Source organism: Haemorhous mexicanus, chromosome 4 (genome assembly GCF_027477595.1).
Source record: "Haemorhous mexicanus isolate bHaeMex1 chromosome 4, bHaeMex1.pri, whole genome shotgun sequence".
In the NCBI taxonomy this organism is placed as follows: Eukaryota; Metazoa; Chordata; class Aves; order Passeriformes; family Fringillidae; genus Haemorhous; species Haemorhous mexicanus.
In genome coordinates, this window is record NC_082344.1 from 12,825,696 (window position 1) to 12,844,625 (window position 18,930).

An 18,930-nucleotide genomic window follows, 5' to 3' on the forward strand; every position below is an offset into this window, starting at 1 on the left:
TATTAAAAATTAGTAGCAGTACATTTAATTCCTGAATTTGACATTTATACACTATATAAATGTCAAAGTCAGAAATTGAATGTACTGCTACAGGACTTTTATAACTATAAAAGAAATTTTTTTATAACTATGAAAGAAACAATTCTTTCACTGTTTCCTTACTTAATCTAGCAACCATCCTGTTCAATGAAAGCTTAATTGTCTGAATACCTAATGAAAAAAGATATGATAAGTCTTAACTCACAAATGAATGCAGCAAACTAACTTGCGAAGGTATGGAGTCAGGCGCATCTAACTTACATAGGTTTTATTTTCACCAGGTAAACTGTTCAATGTTTGGCTCACAATTAATAAAGTTTAACACAAATGACTGCCATGGATTGTCTACTTTCACTTATACTTTGAAAAAGTTATAACAAATAAAGGAAACATGATATTTTGGAGGATGATTTCTCCCCTTAAGAATAAATCTGTGGTTGTACCATTCCATTAGTTTATACTATGGTTTCAAATATTTTACTAGAACAAGAAAAATTTGAAGGAGAGCTGCTGTGCCCAAATGTGGGTCTACCTTTCCCCAGATGTAATTTGTCCTGAGAAAAGGTAATACTTTACTTACACCTATCCCTGGAGAATCATAGGTATAACTGTATGAAACCTCAAGATGTTTGTGAGAATAGGGCAAGGCAGTAAACTACAGCAGTAATCACAAAAAGGAACTTCCCACATTGGCTATCATGGGAGAGCTTGCAGGATGAACTGGAATATGATCAGTGTCAGTTCAGCAAATAAGTGTTTCTTCATCTGCTGATTGTATTCTCAGAAATTCTATTAAAATCAATAAATACTATTAAATTCTATTAAAATCAGAAAATACTTAGAGCCTTTAAGTTCTTTGTGATACCATGGTGAGGGCAATCTCAAAAGTTTAATTTAGAGAATCAATTAAGGGAATACTACTTAGAATCCAAAGAGGTACAGGACAGTGAAGGAGAACCTACGAGTGTTTCTTCCATCCTATAATTTAAAATTTGAAAAGTTAAATCTGTTTAAAAATTTGAACAGTTGCACTGGGATTTAAAACAAGTACTATACGATAATTTTCTTAAATAAACACATGAAAGAAGTTAACTGTTTCATTGAAGAGATTAATTCTCTTTGCACTAGTATCTTTGGAAGTCCATGATTCATGGGGGCTATTTGATGTGAATGAGTCCTTAAAAAATTTAAAATATTAAAAAGTCATTTATAAAATAAATTTAAAAAATCCCAGGTAATTATTCTGGATGAGTGATGGGCTCTGATGCAGGGAGACATAGGAGGAGAGGAAATATACAACTTCTATTAAATTAATTCTTACAGTCCAATTATATCAGGGACTACATGCAGGTACAGATACATATGTGGAATCTCGTACACCTACTACAATAAAAAAGTGATATTTCACAGCTACTGCACTGACAAAGTTTTATTCTTACATCTTTTTCAAGAAATAAATGGAATACAGAATAACAATGTGTAGATCACTGGAACCAGAAATACACATTTCAGAAAGTTAAAGTAAGGGAACCTAAAGAGAAATAAAATTCACTGAATGAAAAACCTGAAACACTTTGTATGTCCCAAGAATGCTTTTTACCCATGAAATTATTTTCAGGGAACCCTGAATAAATGTAAAATACAACTTTCTATACCCAAAGTTTCAGCACATTCTTTTGTAAATAATTTTATACTGTATCTTTTACTTTTTTAAAAGCAGTGTTTCATAGTAATTGCAAGACTGGTATTGCAAGAAAAACTTGTATTTTTCATTACAAAGGAATTATACTGCAATAGCATGTGATAATATTTATAATCAACATGGCAAAATGTTATTAGTAATATCAAAGTTACAGCACTGTTATTAATACAAAGATACAGTTAAGATTTTTTTTTCCCTGGTGTTAATAAAAAGTCATGGAAAATGTTATTAATAATTTTGTATCAAATATTTATTTGCCTTGAAGGGTATATACATTTGAAAGTCTCCCAAAACACAAAGCCTTGCTTCGCTTTCAGTAGATAACAAAAACTCTCTGCCAGTATAATGGGGCAGAGATACCAAGGGTACTTTTGCGAATATAAGACAACTATGTGGCTGAATTTCACATTCCTGAAAAGCTTGAGCTCTTTATAAACATCTGAGTTGTTTTCCTGGCCTTTTTTTTTTTTTTAATATGTACATGCAAACTCCACAGAACTGGGAAACATGAAAGAATTATGGGGAAAAAGTAAAGTAAGTATTAATCACTGTTAGATAAAAAATTTTCTTTGTGTTCTCCCTGTGCCTGATTGTCTGCCCTTTGCATGTCTTTTGTGACAGTTACTTGTGAAATTAAATCAATTACAGAAAATCAAAAGTTGAATGCAGCAATATCAAAAAAAAAAAAAAACCAAACCACCAGAGCAAGCAATCATGTCTCACATCATACCTCAAGGACACTAAAAAAAATTATTTTGAGTAATTTTCTATTATCAAAGAATGGATATGAAACAAATCACTCAAATTCTAGCATGTTCTACCAGTTTAAAAAGTGAGAAAAAGAAATTGTCTGCAATTTAGGTGGAGGAAGAAGAGATAAATTTATGAGTGGAATGAGTGATTATGAGAATAAGTACATTAAAAACTGTTATAGCACATCTGCCTCCTTTAACTAGGAGTTCTCCAGTCATATCTTTAAAATTCATTGCACTTACAATAGAAGCAAGCTTTTGAAAATGAGTTTATGATTAGTTCATCAATTTCTTTGAAACAAGAGAGCTTACCGTTGCAGCCAGCCACATGATTTCTACGTTCTTTCTCTTTTTGGCATGTATATTTTGATGAAGACTTTCTAGCAATCCCTTTAAATCATTTTGTTCTTGAAAATGTGGTAAACCTGGAAAAAAGGGATGATGAAGTGGCTCATAAGGTTGGTGATATGATTGTCCTGACTAAAGAATGCTCATGGTAAAGAACAGGTCTATTTACAGCCGTGTTTAGGAACACAGGACTGGATGGAAATTACCAGCTAAATATTTAAGGAATAAGCAAACCTTATGCCTTTCTGAGTACTGCTTTGTCCTCCCTAAGATCTTCATGTGGAAATTTAAATTATCTTTAACCTTTATCTTATAAAGGGATGGTGAAAAACAAAATCAAATCTCTGCTGTATTTCTGTTCATCAGCTATTACAGACATTCATTAGAAATCAGAAAAATAAAAAAACCCTGAGTGTATTACAACCTGCTTTGATGGGATGATTTTTTTTTTTATTTTAAAGTGAAACATTTTGGTTTTGTTTTCAAATTGAAACATGTAATTATTGTTTTGAAATGTGCCTTAGATTTTTATATAATGTAACATAAGGGTTAAACAGCACTTAGTATTCCCTCTAAAAAGTAACAAAGTATATTTCTCCTGAAATTAAGAAGGGCTTTATTTTGAAGTAGAAAATAATTTCAAGTTTGCTTAAAATCAAAATTTTACCTGCTTGTTCTGGGTATGGCATTTAAGATAAAGTTTAATTTATCCTACATCTCTAGCAAAAATTCAAGAGTAGGCAATTTAATTTCTCCCTCTGTTTCATATTTATATAGAGGAGGGATTTTTATAATGTTACATTTATCTTCACTAGTTCTGAAAAATCAATAAAAACAAGCAGAATCTGTTTTTTGAAATTATTTATTCTCATGGTGGCAAAGCAAAAAGAATTTTAATCACTGTTATCACCAAAAAAAGAGGTCAGAATCAAGTGAAATGAAGTGAAACTAAATTGATCAATTGATACAGTTTCTTCAAGCAGAGAAAGTAAATTATCCATTCAGAGAGGGGGAAAACCCCCACAACCCAGGCCTCAAACCCAAGCCCAAAGATTTATACTCAACTGAAAGAATAAAAATGAGGGAAGTATTAATGAAGGTCAATATCCATTCTCCTAACGTGATCCAAGTTGGAATGATCCCTCTTATCAACAGGCTTTTACCTTTTACGTCTAATAAATTCTGTAGTTTCCCTTTTCCATGATTCATAGTAAGAAGTACTTAAAATATATTCAAAAAGAACTAAGTTGCTTCACTCATACTGTGCTGTCTAAAAAAGCTCACAAACAACAACAAGAAAAAAAAAAAAAGGAGGAAAACATACATCCAGAATCTCTTTTGCAATTATTTTAATGTGGATTGTTTTAACTATGTATTACAAGTTCTGATTGTACATTAGATAATGCAGAGCACATAAAAACACATCACACTCTACTAGACTATTACACTTATGGGTGCATCTGTTTCTTTAAAACACAGAGCAAACAATGACAAAGACGCTTTGAGATTATGCAAATGTATCACTAAACATTTTATTGCTTCCAGGCAGCTTTCCTTTGGTTCACAGCAGAAAATGCACCATCTTAGAGGGGTGACTTCACCACAGATATAGCAAGAGTTTCCTAATTTATAGTTCTGCCAAATGAGTTGCACCTTGACTGGAAATGATCAATTGCTTAAACTCCACAGTACTAAACCACCATAATCAGGCTTATAGATTATAAGGGGGAGGAGCCTGGAAATACCAAACGGCCTTGCTGTTTTCAGTTAATTACGTACTACTAAACAACTATCTTACATTTTTGGACCCTTACTGTCCTTAGTATACCTATAAAAGTAGTACCATTTTGGTACTTCAATCAGAGCCATATTTGGCCAGCATTTTTGGTAGGAATCTTGCTGGAAACATGCCCTTATTTTCAGTTTTTGCTAAAAGAATTTTACTGGTTAAGAAATGGGTAAATGGCAAAGTGTATGTTCATCTTAAAGAAGACAGAAAGTCAGTGGATGCTTAGTTACAAGCATGGAGAAATATAGACACAAGAGGAAAACTAACAGCAAAGGTGACAATACCTTTCAGGGAGTGGAAAATTGAGTTCTTTGAAGGGAATATATGAATGAAGCAGCAGGCCAGGGACGCTGCCAAGGGTGGATGCAACAGCCTGGCAAATAGGGCTGCGAGTCCTCAGATTCTGTTGGGCTTTATGAGCACTGTTTGGAACTAACAGCTTTGGGAACACAGTCCTACATTTATTTTGTAGCACAGACTGGCACTACAGGAAATTATCTGGATAGGTAGGACAAAACCATCAAAAAGCCATCAATATTGAACGCCTCTCACTTGGCCCCAGCACCAGGGTGGCTGTCAGCCTTGTATGCAGGTTTGACTTCCAGAGGTGGGGGAACAGGAGTGGGATTAAAGTCCTCCCCCAAATGAACAAGTTTGGGAGCTTCACTTTTTTCCCAGGAGGCTGGTTTAAAAGGCACATTTCTCCAAGGCAAAAGAGTGAGTCCATGTACTGGCAGGGAGCTACTGGGAAGGGCAGTGAAACCAAAAGGTGCTTTGTGTTCCATAAAAAAACTGTATAAAGAAGAGACACAGTTCTTAAAGACAGAGAAAAAAGCAAGAAAGTTATAATAACCAGAAAATACATGATGAACTAGACACAATTAGTTCTCAAAAGCCTTCACAGTCTGAAAGAAGTCCAGGAACTGTGTGGCTCACTAATAATCCTGCAGGAAGGCAGTACAAGTTTAAATTCTGTTAAAGAAAAGCAGCCAATACTGTCTGCATGCAAAGTTTTGCTGTCATAAAATAAAATCCATTTATGAGGTAGCAGATCTACCTTAGTCCTAACCTGGATGAGATTAGTTTTTTGATATTTTCTTGGCAAGATTCCCCTAAATTAATCACCCAACTTGTTGTATGAGTTCCTCTGTAGACATCCTGGAAATACTAGGCCTGTGGGTGGATGGATGGGCATCCTGCCCACCATTTAGGAAGAGAGATTTTTGTTGCTGTCAAAATTATTAACAAATAAAAATCATCCTGATATAAGAGATAAACATGTATTCATATGCATGTGATGTATCAAAGCTTTACATAGTATCTAAAAATCAGGCTGTTAAATCTGCAACATTTGGGACTATAGTTTGGGCATTAAAACTAACAGGATTCAATGGATGCAAATGTTTTTTTCAGTCCTTGCTTTTGACAATCAGACTAAGAGCATAGTAATGTTTATGTTTATAATACAGAATTTCTATAGAAGTGGAATGCAGGGCCTATTCAAATGAAACCTTTTTATTTTTATAATGATGATGTGGCTCATTGCTTGTATTTGCATCTGCAGATTTCTCAATGGTTCACCAAACCTCAACACATTTTCAGAATGAGAACAGAGGGTATGACTGAATCTGATGAAATTTCTCACCAAGTATTTCTGTAAAAATACAGTAGGTACAGACTGTCCTCTACATGAAATATTCAGAAACTTATTCTTTTAATAACTTAAAATAGCTGTTCAGTTCATCATTCCTCTGTTTCATTTTCTCTGTAGTTTCTGCTGTGGCACGGGGCCTGAAATCACTCTTCAGATCAGCAGGGTCATGTACAGATACAAAATGTTTAAATTTATGGAACAAGTTATGGAATTCTGCTAATATTACTGTCTTACAACCTTTTACCCATTCAAAGCTTTTCAAAGCCATCTGGACATCACATTATTTTGTACTCACAATCAGGAGGCATTTTTTCTGTAAACAACTTGTAATATTCTTTTAGAAGTTCTAAGTTTTCCTGGTTAATGTTTTCCTGCAAAGTGGTATCTCCAAACCTAGGAAAATATGCAATAAATTATGAAAAAACCCCAAAATCCACAAACCAAAAAAAGAAGATAAATTATCCTTTATAATTATTTCTTTGCATAAAGAAATAACTTTGGTTTTATATTACTTGTTTTATAGTGCTAAGTGTATTAGATTTTGTCAAACATGCAGTAGTTAAGTTCTTGTATGCTTTGGAATTAATTTTTGGAAATGAGATCATCACTGATACATAGCTCTTCCAAAAGTTTATTAACAAAGCAATTTATTTACAAACATGCAATAAGGCACTTATTTTTTTTCCCTCACAAATCTTGAATAAATGGAAAGGCACTTTGGGGGCATTCCAAACGGTACCACAGGCAGAGAACACCAACTCCTCCATCTCTTAGTGCTGCTATTTCTTAAGCATATTAATTTCTGTAAGAGCTGGACAACAGGGAAGAGACACAAGATGGGAGAGAAGCTTATCTACAAACTAATTTTAGCTATAAAAACAAATCTTTCTCTCTAAAATCAAGATTTCTACAGCAACCATTTCACACGCCAAGAAACTAAATCTCATGGTACTACAGCAGATATGATTGTTAAGACCAGAATGTTCCCATGGCAGTTAGAGCCAAGTTTTTGCAATTCATCTTTAGAATAGATTTGAAATGGAAATGGAGGAGTACAGGAAGAAAAGGCATGGGCAGCTAACTGAGAAACTCAGGTGGAGAGAAGGGGACACAGATCAGAAGATGCCACATATACTGCTATATTGTGTACAAGGGAAGCAAATATTTCAATAGGCCACAGGGAGTTGATGTGACTACATCCTCAGTAGCCATTGCTGCACTGTCACATGAGAACGTTTCTTTTAAATCAGAAATATTCTCAAGTGTATTCTATCAAAAAAAAAAAAAGGCTTTTTCCTAGAAATTTGCCACAAAAATGTTTTTATATTCTCAGGTTCTTTATCCCACAAAACCCTCCATATTTTTTGCCATAAATCATGTGCAGTGTTTTCAGTCTCGAAAACAAATGTACAACTTTAGGAGTTAAGCAATATTTTGAATTAAGACAAAAGCAAACTGTAACTACATGTAGAAAAGCTGCTTCTGCATTGAACTTATTTGTTTGGTAGATATTAGTATATATCCATATTTATAGATTATGTGGCTATTATGTTTTCTCTCATGGCTTTCTTTGCACACAATGTAAAATGACCACTGGGAACAATACTTCCTGCCACTTCACTTGCAAGCCAGGCATCTTTTCATACCAACTCCTCTACAAGCCCCCACGTATTCAAGCTATTTCTAAACCTTGTCAAATTTTTCCTCAGAACATTCATAACTCAGTCCTTCCTGCCTATCTCACACATGTAAGCTCCCACCAGCCTGCTTCTTGCTTACCACATCATGTCTTATCTCTTTTTTTTTGAGTATCCCACTCAGAACTGTCATGACTGATTTTGTTGGTTTTGCACATTATGAGTTTGGCCACGCCATTCCTCTCAGCACTTTCCTCTTTATGGCATCGAGAATAACCTATTTTCATTTTCAAGAAGTTCCCAAGTTCTCTAACCAACCATCCAACTCTTTCACCAGTAAAATGCCAGTTTGTACTGTCTTTTGATTCAGTCTATGTCTAACATTTCAATTTTCTGCCTAAATTTTCTCACATATCACCACTCAACTTGGAAAAGTGTCCCATAAATATTCACAAAGCTACCTGATGGCAATGAGCAGGAGGTAATATCGTGTGGTGATTAACTTCTTGCCTATTATCCAGGTTAAGGATTTTCACTGTCTCCCTCTATTACTCCAGCTACAGCTTTGCTATAAGCTTTTGGCTTATAGCAAATGCAACCTAAAGATAAGTATTATGTATTTTGGATTCTCTGTTAATAAAAGCAGCTAAAAGAAAAAAAGTTTTAAAAAGGTAGCGATCTGTATTACCATCATGACTTCTACCTTGCAGTTTTAGCACTGCACAAATGTGGTAATTTAACAAGACCGACCGATAACCTTCACTTGGAAGAGAAAATTAAAACGTTGGTGAAACTTGACTATTATTATACTCATTAATTAGTTTCTAACAATCTTTGGCTGGGACACTTTTCCAAGTTGAGTGGTGATATGTGAGAAAATTTATGCAGAAAATTGAAATGTTAGACATAGACTGAATCAAAAGACAGTACAAACTGGCATTTTACTGGTGAAAGAGTTGGATGGTTGGTTAGAGAACTTGGGAACTTCTTGAAAATTAAAATAGGTTGCAGAGTACTAATTTCTCTAGCTTATCACTTGTCTAGACTCTTCAACCCCATCTTTAAGATATAAGAATTTTGAATTTTCAAAATTGCATGAGAATTTCAGAGTACTGCATACAAAAAAAATTCTGCATTTGAAATAGATATCCATTTTGCATCTGTATCCAAGAGAAACATGGCACTAACTCTGAAATGAAGCCCTGCTTATGGTCATTTCATCTGGACTTTTTCATTGTTCTACGTTGCTTCATAGCTTGTGTTTATTTCCTTTAATACCTTTGAAAATACACACTGAGTCAATGTTAGATTGTCCAAGAGCAAATAACTAAAAAGATTTATTTCTAATCCTCAGAGATATCCTGTACCAGCATGGAGTACTTGGACAGAAAACGAAATGTGACTTTTTCTTACCTCTCTGCCAGTGTTTGCTGTTCATTGATTCCAACATTAAAGAGCACTGGATACATGCGAAGCAGCTTTCCTTCTTTAATCTCTTGTGGCAGCAGCTCAAACATCTTTGCTGGAAGCTGGACCTCTATAATGTAATGTTCACTAGGAAAAATGAAAACAAGAATAAGGATGGGGTTCTTGATTGGTCTTCTTAAAATAATCTTCCTAAATTATAGAGAATGTGTAGACTTACAAATCCCTCCCTTTTTCCCTTAACTGAACCATAAAAAGGGATGATTCAGCTTGCTTAAGAGCATAACCAAGCTTTATGAAGAAAGGCAGGTATAACTCTATATAACTAGAAACTAACTTCTTTACTGAAGTGAAAATAGCACTAAGGATGAAAGCAGCAAAAAAGTCCTCTGCTACCAAAATATCAATAAGAATACCTCAACTCTTAAAATGCATCTTGCTGAGTTACAAAAACCACTTACTTCCAAAGTCACAAACTGATCTGGTATCCATTCTACAAGTAATATGAGCAAAAATGTTTCATAAAAACCTAAAGTAAAACTCGCATTTTCTTCAATAGTTGGATTTTCTCCATAGGGGTAGAAAGCATCACCAACAACAAAATTGTCTCTGTGAGGATAATAACTGAATGCTCATCACACAAACATGAATCCTGTTTTAGGAGAAGGCATATGATATATAGCAGTTCTGGGCTTATATTTCTGTTCGGTCTGATGTCATTAAAAATGTACTACTTTGGCTGCCAGGCCAAATTCTGATCACATGGAAGTCCCAAGTTGGATTCCACCTGCCTTGGAGAACTGGTGCCTGAACCCGCAACAGAAACAATGGGATGATGCTATGTTAGCTTTTATTAGCTTTCTTTTCATTGGTAGAGCAACCAATCTAAATTAACAAAAAAAAAACAGACTAGAAGAAAACCCATTTGTTTCCAGGACCTGGTATTTTAATCAGAGAGGGCTGACTGATAATGGAGGCTGAAATTTTCACTCCGGCAGAGAACATTTGAAATATGACACAAGCAACAAGGAGTGTTACAGCAACAGAAGGGAAGGAAGATCTATCCTGCCTACAGAAGTCAGGCCAAGGAAGTCACTCAAGTTTTGTATGCAAATTTAAGATGGATAGTAAATAATAAGGAATTCCCTCCAACTCTCCAATCACATACTTGGCTAAAGAATAAAAATGCCCTCTGGAGAATTTGGGTGAGAAAAAGACAGAAAACCGTAAAGAAAAATGTCAGTTTCTGCAGTAGCTCTGACACCTTTAGCAAGTTTGAGGGATGATTGGCACCAGCTCGAATGTTTGGAAAAACACTTCCACTTGGAAAAGCCAGTGATCATGTTTAAACTTTATCCTAATCTTACATCTGAGAAAAAAGTAAAATGGATGCAGTGCAGACCTGTGACTGCAATGTAATTGCATTCAGCAAGGGCAGCAACATGTGCCTTAGTACAGGCTAGAACTGGCATGAAATCTTTAAGCAAATCCCAGATGTTCCCCACTGAGAGGGAATATCAGTCCTGAATGGAGAATACATGTCTCAGGGAGGAGGGACAAAAACCAAAATAGTTCTGCTGCCCAGGTAAGTTTGTGTTTTGTTCAATTAATTCATGCATGTGAAAGAAATAGAGAGTTAGCAAAAAGGATAGTAAAGAATGTGGTTTCCATGACCTCTACATAGCAGTATTAATTCTTAGCCTGGCTGCTGTCAAGTACTACCAGAACATTCCTGTGATGGAGTGCTTTGATGCGCTTGAGAAGAAAGGTTCGTTTAGTCTAATTCAAAAAGCATGTGCTACAGAACCAAACTGCCACCAAATTACTGTGTTGTTGTATTTCACTACTCCCAAAATCACTACAAATCTCTGCATGTGAAAGAACACTGAGAAATAATGCTCTTTAGGCATGATAAATTAGTATGAGAACAATTTGAGACTTCTCCCCTTTTCTCCTTTCTTTTTCAAAACATTTTTTGAAGTCTCAGAGATAATCCTTGGTAACTTTAAAAAGTCTGTTTCCAATTGCACAATAAAAACAATGTGTTTCTGATTGTGGAAGGAAAAGACCATAAAGCTATGACAGAGCTGTCTAAAAAGCCCAGGAGTAGTACTGAAGTCAAGTGGAGGCAAAAAAAGAAACAACTCAAAGTACTGGAGGACTGAAGGAAATCTGGAGGACTTGCTTGGCATAAGTTTGCCAAAGATCATAGAGGTCTACTTAAAAGAAAAAAAATAAATATAACAGTAAATTTTATTGTCATATGCTTTCTTTCTTTCATGGCTAGATTCAGTGCAGAGCTATCAGGCAGGAGATGAATTAGGTGAGTACAACATTTTCCAATGAGATGAAAAAATCAGTACATAATTTTTAACATTTAATGACCTTTCAGAAAAACAGAGTGGAGAAAATAAGCAGGTGTTTTAAGAGACTAAATAATATATCTTCATCTATTTAAGAAGAAAATGTATAAATTTAGGTCTTAAATATTTAAATGTATAATATATGCTTAAACAGGACTGCTTAAAAATATCCTCTCCAACTTTCTTGGCATTATTCTCTAATATTTATCATCATATATGAAGATAGACAAACACTTGCAATCCTGTTACAATGCTTCTAAAAGGTACCCCTCACATGGCTGGGGGTCATGGATCCTGCAGCTGCTTAAGAGTTGGCTGAAATTGCATACCTTTAGCTCATTGCAGTAAACTCAAAACAAGTAATTTACATGGACTTTGTGTTGTAAAAGAAAAAAAATGCACATATGGTCAGTCACAGCAACTCATCTTGGAGGTTCTTTACCCAGCTCTTCTTTCAGCTGAATGCAACGTTTTAGATCATTTCAGTGTGGCTTTAAGTGCTAGTACATTCTTGGGCTTTGTTGATAACATGGTATAGGAGACTGTGATACCTCAAAATTCATGTGCACATTCATAGAATGGTATGGGTTGGAAGGGACCTTAAAGATCATCTAAATTCAACTCCTCTGCCATCGGCAGGGATACCTTTCACTAGACCAAGTTGCTCAGAGCCCCATCCAACCAGGGCATGAACACTTCCAGGGATGAGGCATCAACAACTTCATAGTGCAATCTGTTTCAGTCCCTCACCGCCCTCAGAGCAAAGAATTTCCTCCTAACACCTAATCTGAATTTCCCCTCTTTTAGTCTGAATCCATTCACCCTTTGCCTGTCTCTTCACGTTCTTGCAAAAAGTCCCTCTCCAGCTCTCTTGTAACCTCATTTGGTACTGGAAAATGCTGTAAGGTCTCCCCGGAGCATTGTCTTCTCCAAGCTCCCAAGTCTCAAGTCTCTCAGCCTGTCTCCACGAGAAATCCTCCAGCCTTCTGATCATCTTCATTAAGCCCATCTTAATTAAGACCTCCAATTGGTCCACATCGTTCTTATGTGGGGTCCCAGAGCTGCATGCAGTATTGCAGGTGGGGTCTCATGACAGTAGAATAGAGAGGGAAAGCCATCTCCCCTTGACCTGCTGGTCACACTGCTTTTGATGCAGCCCAGGATACAACTTTCTGAGCTGCATTCTAATAAATGAACCCACCTAGTTGATCTAGAAAAGCCAGTAAACGACCTTTTTAGACTTCAGCAAAGCTTTTGATATAGTCAGTCACAGCATACTTCTGGACAAAATGTCCAGCACACAGCTGGATAACCGTGTTATGCGGTGGGTGAGCAGCTGGCTTACGGGTCTGGCACAAAGGATTATAGGGAATGGGGTGACATCAGAATGGTGTCCAGTCACTAGTGGGGTTCTGCCAGGCTCCATCCTTGGCCCTGTGCTCTTCAACATCTTTGTTAATGACTGGATGCAGGACTCAAAGGAATGCTAAGTTTACTAATGATCGTAAACTGGGAGGAGTCGTCAACTCCCTTGAGGTCAGAGAAGCCCTCCAGAGACCTCAACAAATTAGAGAGGGAGGTAATCATCAGTTGTAGACAGTTCAGCATGTGAAGGGCCAGATTCTGCACCTGGGATGGGGCAACCTTGGATGTACAGACAGACTGGGGAATGAGAGGCTGGAGAGCAGTGCTGTGCAAAGGGCCCTGGGGCTCCTGGTCAATGGAAAGTTGAATGTGAGTCAGCAGTGCCTTGGCAGCCAAGAGGGCAGCTGTGTCCTGGGGGGCATCAGGCACAGCATTGCCAGCTGGGCAAGGGAGGGCATTGTCCTGCTCTGCACTGGGGCAGCCTCACCTCCAGTGCTGGGGGCAGTTGAGGTGCCACAATATAAAAAGACATGAAGCCATTAGAGAGTGTCCAAAGGAGGGCCACGAGGATGGTGAAGGGCCTTGAGGGGAAGTTGTGGAGGCGTGGCTGAGGGCACTTGGTCTCTTCAGCCTGGAGAGGAGGAGACTGAGGGGAGACCTCAGTGTGGCTGTAACTTCATCAGGAGGGGAAGTGGCAGGGCAGGCACTGATCTCTTCTCTCAAGTGAGCAGCGACAGGACTTGACTCCAGGAGGAAACAGCCTGAAGCTGTGTCAGAGGAGGTTTAGGCTGGATGCCTGGAAAAGTTTCTTCAGCCAGAGAGTGGCTGAGCAGGTTGAACTGGCTCCCTAAGGAAGTGTCACAGCACCAAGCCTTAGAGAGCTCAAAGAAGCATTTGAACTCTCAGGCACAGGGTGTGATTTTTAGGAAGCCCTGTGCGAGGCCAGGAGTTGGACTTGATGCATGTGGGTCCCTTCTAATTCAGAATATTCTGTGATTCTGTAAAGAATGTTCAAAAAGTGCATATTTTAGCCTCTAATAAAAGAATGTGAGTTCCTGAACAGAATTTCACCTCCCCTGGGTGGCTGGTGTCTACTACCCACACAGCAAATCAGTGTACTGCTAGGCAGTGCCACACACTTTGGATTGATTTGTTTGTGCACACAGAATGTCAGGTTTAAGCACTTCCCTAGAAAAATCAATTACAAGTGAATATGCTGACTCTTCAAGATAAGAATTTGTAGTTTGATTTTCTGCTGTGCATTTCTACAGTCTTTTACTGTCATTTATTGAGCCATACCATATAACAACCAAAATAAAGATGGACAGTTTCTTAAACAATTATTAGAAAATAACTAGATTTTCACAATCTTCTCTTTTTGTGGTTGACTTCCAATGCTGTTTGATAGGAGCAGACTCATCACAGCTCTAAGGGAATGGGACTACTCCACATAAACCTTATACATTTTATTTTTTTCTGATACCAATCCCTCCCAGTGAATATCTGCCAGTAAGTACAGTACAGCAATCACAGGCTGTAGCTCTTCTTCCTAAACACTGACTGCTCCATCAATCCAGAATGCCTGAGGCAGCTGAAAGCTCCAGTCTCCTTCAAATCCAGGACCTCCTGCAGTGACAGCTCAGTGTACCACAGTAATGGCAGCAAGCCAGCAAATGTAGATGCTGGATTTTTCAGGATTTTTTACTGCTGTAATTTACAAAGGATGCATTTCTTCTGTTTTATCCACACATCATAATTATTTTAATTATTCCCAATGTGTTGCCTATCATACTCCAGCCTTCCTGTTATTTATTCCAATCCTTTTTAGAAACCCCATATGATGAGAGTGAATCATCCAGAATAATTAAGTAAATCAGTGGTGAAAGCCCCCTTCAGAGGAAACATATTTTCTAAAAGTTGCTGCTTTTAGCTGAATTTAATTTACAGTCATCTTAAAAACAATGATACTATTAAGGAAATGATTTTTGCAAAATAAAAGTCTTTGGAGCTTCAGACTAAAAAAAAAAAAAAAAAAGATGAAAAATCCATTCCAATCTTGTTAACCCTCAAATAGCCAAAATTAATGGAGCATTGCAGTTTATGTCCTGATATTCAGCAGTACTTATGTGAGATTCATAAACGATAAGTGATTTTGTGCAAGAATTTTGTGTGTATGTCCTGTGTGATTTTCAGCAGCTAAAAAAGGCTTCCATTTTTAAAAGTGACTACTAAGTTTTGAATGCTAAGTGGCATATGAGATTTTTGGTTTCCATCTTAAAAACAATCAAGGCCTAACTCTCAGAATTGCAATTTTATTTCTCACACTGCAATACAAATTCAGGACATTCAAAACCAAAGTTTCTCAGTTAGAGACCACATTTGTAAATAATGTCCTTGCCATCTATCCAAGATTCAGTATCTATGTGGGAATAACGCACCAGCAGCTCTGCACAACACAGACATTGTTCGGATTAATTTGTATTAGTAACTCGAACTTTTAGCTTTTTATCAGGAGAGTAACCCAGAGCTTACTGGCCTTTAGAATCCCTACTACCTCACCTTCTGAAAAGTAAAACTATTGCACTTTCAATAAAATAGAATTCAGCAACAAGAAAACCATTAGATGGGTTTCATGGGCATGGGCTACAGATTAAAACTGCAGCTTAGTTTCCTGGGCTCCAAGAAACAAAGTTCTTACCGCCTTCCAGTTATAATAGGCAAAAAATCTTCTGACTTGGCTTCAATTACTTTAAACATTACTTTCTGCAAATCTGAAATGCCCACAGCCATGTCTTCTAGCATCCCTGCTTCTTCACCTACATGAAAAGATTAAAGAGACTATTAGCAGAGTTGGCAGATTGGTCACTGTATAGGTTAGAGTAAAGCAATATGAGGATTATATTTTCCAGTCTGTGCATCTAAAAATTACAGATCTAAATCCACATTACAGTAATCTACATAAAACCAGACTAATTTCTTGAACTGCTGACAATTCTGTGGCCTAAATGGTAACTATGAGTATTAAGCAATTCTGAAAATCAGCCTGCTCTATATAGGCATTAAATAACCTCAGAAAAGCCATTTTTGTCTATTCTGAAAGTGTTTAAAAGGCTTTCCTGCTGATGGAGGACAAAGGTTTTGAGAATAACAACAAGCATCATGCAAAATGGAGAAAACAGCTATCTTCAAATGAGCACCTGCATTAAAAAGTTACACAAATGCTAAATTCCTCTACTTTAGTCAAAATCTCTGATTCAGGGAATGATTCCAATAGATCTAGTTCGAAGTTTGAAACGTAAGGCAGTTTCTCCCTCCAAATTTCATTTTTAACACATATAAAATAATGGCAACTGTAACAAACTATGAAACAGCTTTCTGTCTATCTTCACATTACCAGCACTGGTGATCAGGGCCGAGGCTGATAAAAACAGTCTTTAAATCTGCTGTTTGGATTAGCTTTTTAAACCTGGTATTTTGGGTCAGGTCTGCTGGAACAATTAGCAGGTCATGTTCTCTGAGGAACTCAGAATGAAACAGATTAATAACTTTTGCTGCACAATTGACAACACAGTATCACAGACTTCAGCTGTGCTATTATGTCCAAGTCTACTGTCTTGTAAGGACAATATTTGATTCAACAAGCCAAATTACTGGAAACAGAGCAGAGGTTAAAATAAGAACTTCCTGGGTAACTTCCGGGCTGGGTACATAAGGTACTTTGTCCAAGAATAATACTTACTATATGTACTAAGAAGTCCTTCATATTGCACGAGCAATCCAACAGTATGAAGCTGTTGTAAAAATCCTTGATCATGTAAACCTGTGTGCAATTTGATTACAAAACCACAGACCAATCCAGCGAGCTGTAAAGATAATTAAAACATGTGCAACTAAGAGTACTGTTACAAGACAAATAGTTAAAATGAGGCTTGCCATCATTATACACAACAGAGATAACACCTACATATTTGAGAAAATAGCATAAGTATTTCTGTTTAGTGACTATATACATGATTTCATAATAATGTATTTTGATGGGTTTTTTTGAGGTGTATAAAGTAGTGAAATATTCTGTTAATTTATATTAGATAAGCTTAATTTATTTTGTATCATTGTGTGTTATTTACACTGACATAAATCAGATCAGAACCTCACTTTTCAGGCTTCAGACATGTAAGACTGTGAATTATGATGTGAATTCTGTGAATTAAACATGTGAATTATGATGGACTTAAAAGTGGTTCAACATCTAATGCAACTGAATCTCCTTGGCAGTTGCAACATATAACTGACGGGAGAAATGAACTGAAATATTTAGAGAAAAATCTATCTGAAAAAAACACGATCTACAGGAGAAGACATAAAGAACTTCAGTTATTTTCCAAGGGAAGACAGTTCTAAGGAAAGACATGCTAGTAGGATTTAAACACTTAAAATACTGCTACAAACTGAAAACAAACAATCTCCTCTTTATTTCCAAGGTGACGAGGAGAAAAAATCTCCCTAGCTTGGATGCTGCCTAGCCAATAGCCCATGAGGCCACATCTAGAGTGCTGTGCTCACTTCTGAGCTCATTAGGACAAGAAAGACAAGTAGCTACTGGAGAGAGTCCAGAGAAGAAACACAAAGATGATTTGGGTCTGGAGCATCTCTCTTATGAGGAGAGACTGCAGGAGCTGGGCCTGTTCAGTCTAGAGAAGACTGAAGGAGATCTCATTAATGCACATAAATACCTCAAAGGCTAGGAGGATGCACCAGATTCTTTTCAGTGGTTCCCAGCAACAGGATGAGAAGCAAAGCCCATAAACTAAAACACAAGATATTCCACCTCAACATGAGGAAGAATTTCTTTACACTGAGGGTGACAGAGCACTGGAACAGGCTGACCAAGGAGATTTTGGAGTCCCCCTCTCTGGATACATTCCAACCCCACCTGTGTGTGCTCCTGTGCCACTTGCTCTAGGTGACCCTGCTTTGGCGGGGGGGTTGGATTGGATGATCTCCAGAGGTCCCTTAACCCCACCTATTCTGTGATTCTGTAATTGTGAATATCAGCAAGATATATTCAAAGCTAGACTTGAGAACTATATAATCTAGGAAGTCTAAAAATAGATTTCTGGATATATCTTTGTGCAAAGGCAGGATTAGGTAACTTTTCCAGTCCATTGCAGACCTGCTTCTCTGACTTAGTGATAAAAGTACTATGGATCTCTACTTACTATTTAGTTTCTTATCACATTATAAAATATTTAGGTGAATATCATGGAAAATAAATGAAAAAGTTGTATCATATTGGAAGAAAAAAATAAACAACGAAAAAGAAAACCACAAACACTGGCATGAACAGTATGCTTATAATTACAGCAACAGAAGAAAGTAAGTGACACAAGACAACCTACTGCTTGGCTAAAGACGATGTCTCTTCTTAGGGTCAGCATCAAACACTGGGGCAAACCACAGGCAAGTTCCTGGAGCAGGACAAACGCCATGGATTGCTTGGCCCTGGTCACCACCTCTCCCATGCAGTCCTTCAGTGTAATCACCAGCGGGTAGAGCTGTTCATACCAGTCACCTAGAACAGAACAGGTCATCTGTTCCAAAGTGGAAAACTTGCAGTAAAAAAAACCTTTTCTGCTAGGAAGGATAGCAGCAGCAGCTGTGTAGATCACCCTTCCCTTTAAAACAACCCTTGCAGCTCTCCCCAGACCATTGTGGCACCACAAATGCCACTGGAGAACATGCTTATAAATGTAGGACTCCATATTACCACTGGGAATAGGGTTAAACCCCTGGCCTGAATCCAACTGCATTCTGAAATAATGGCCTTTTCTAACAGTCCCAGCATCTCTGTAAAAC

At 37.1% G+C, this 18,930-nt stretch overlaps 1 protein-coding gene across 10 annotated transcripts in view; it reads right to left on the reverse strand.

Moving 5' to 3' along the window:
• The window catches only part of INPP4B (inositol polyphosphate-4-phosphatase type II B), a 312,388-nt gene that overhangs the window by 32,960 nt on the left and 260,498 nt on the right, over positions 1 to 18,930 (reverse strand). For all 10 annotated transcript variants that reach the window (XR_009486134.1, XM_059843843.1, XM_059843840.1 and 7 more), the window contains 6 exons: positions 18,474 to 18,646; positions 16,814 to 16,937; positions 15,773 to 15,890; positions 9,335 to 9,475; positions 6,580 to 6,677; positions 2,806 to 2,918 (listed from right to left, as the gene is read on the reverse strand). Coding sequence is in view for 9 of the 10 variants with exons in the window: in XM_059843843.1 (XP_059699826.1) it covers positions 2,806 to 2,918; positions 6,580 to 6,677; positions 9,335 to 9,475; positions 15,773 to 15,890; positions 16,814 to 16,937; positions 18,474 to 18,646 (767 nt within the window). In the remaining variant the exon portion in view is untranslated. The remainder of the gene's footprint in view (positions 1 to 2,805; positions 2,919 to 6,579; positions 6,678 to 9,334; positions 9,476 to 15,772; positions 15,891 to 16,813; positions 16,938 to 18,473; positions 18,647 to 18,930) is intronic.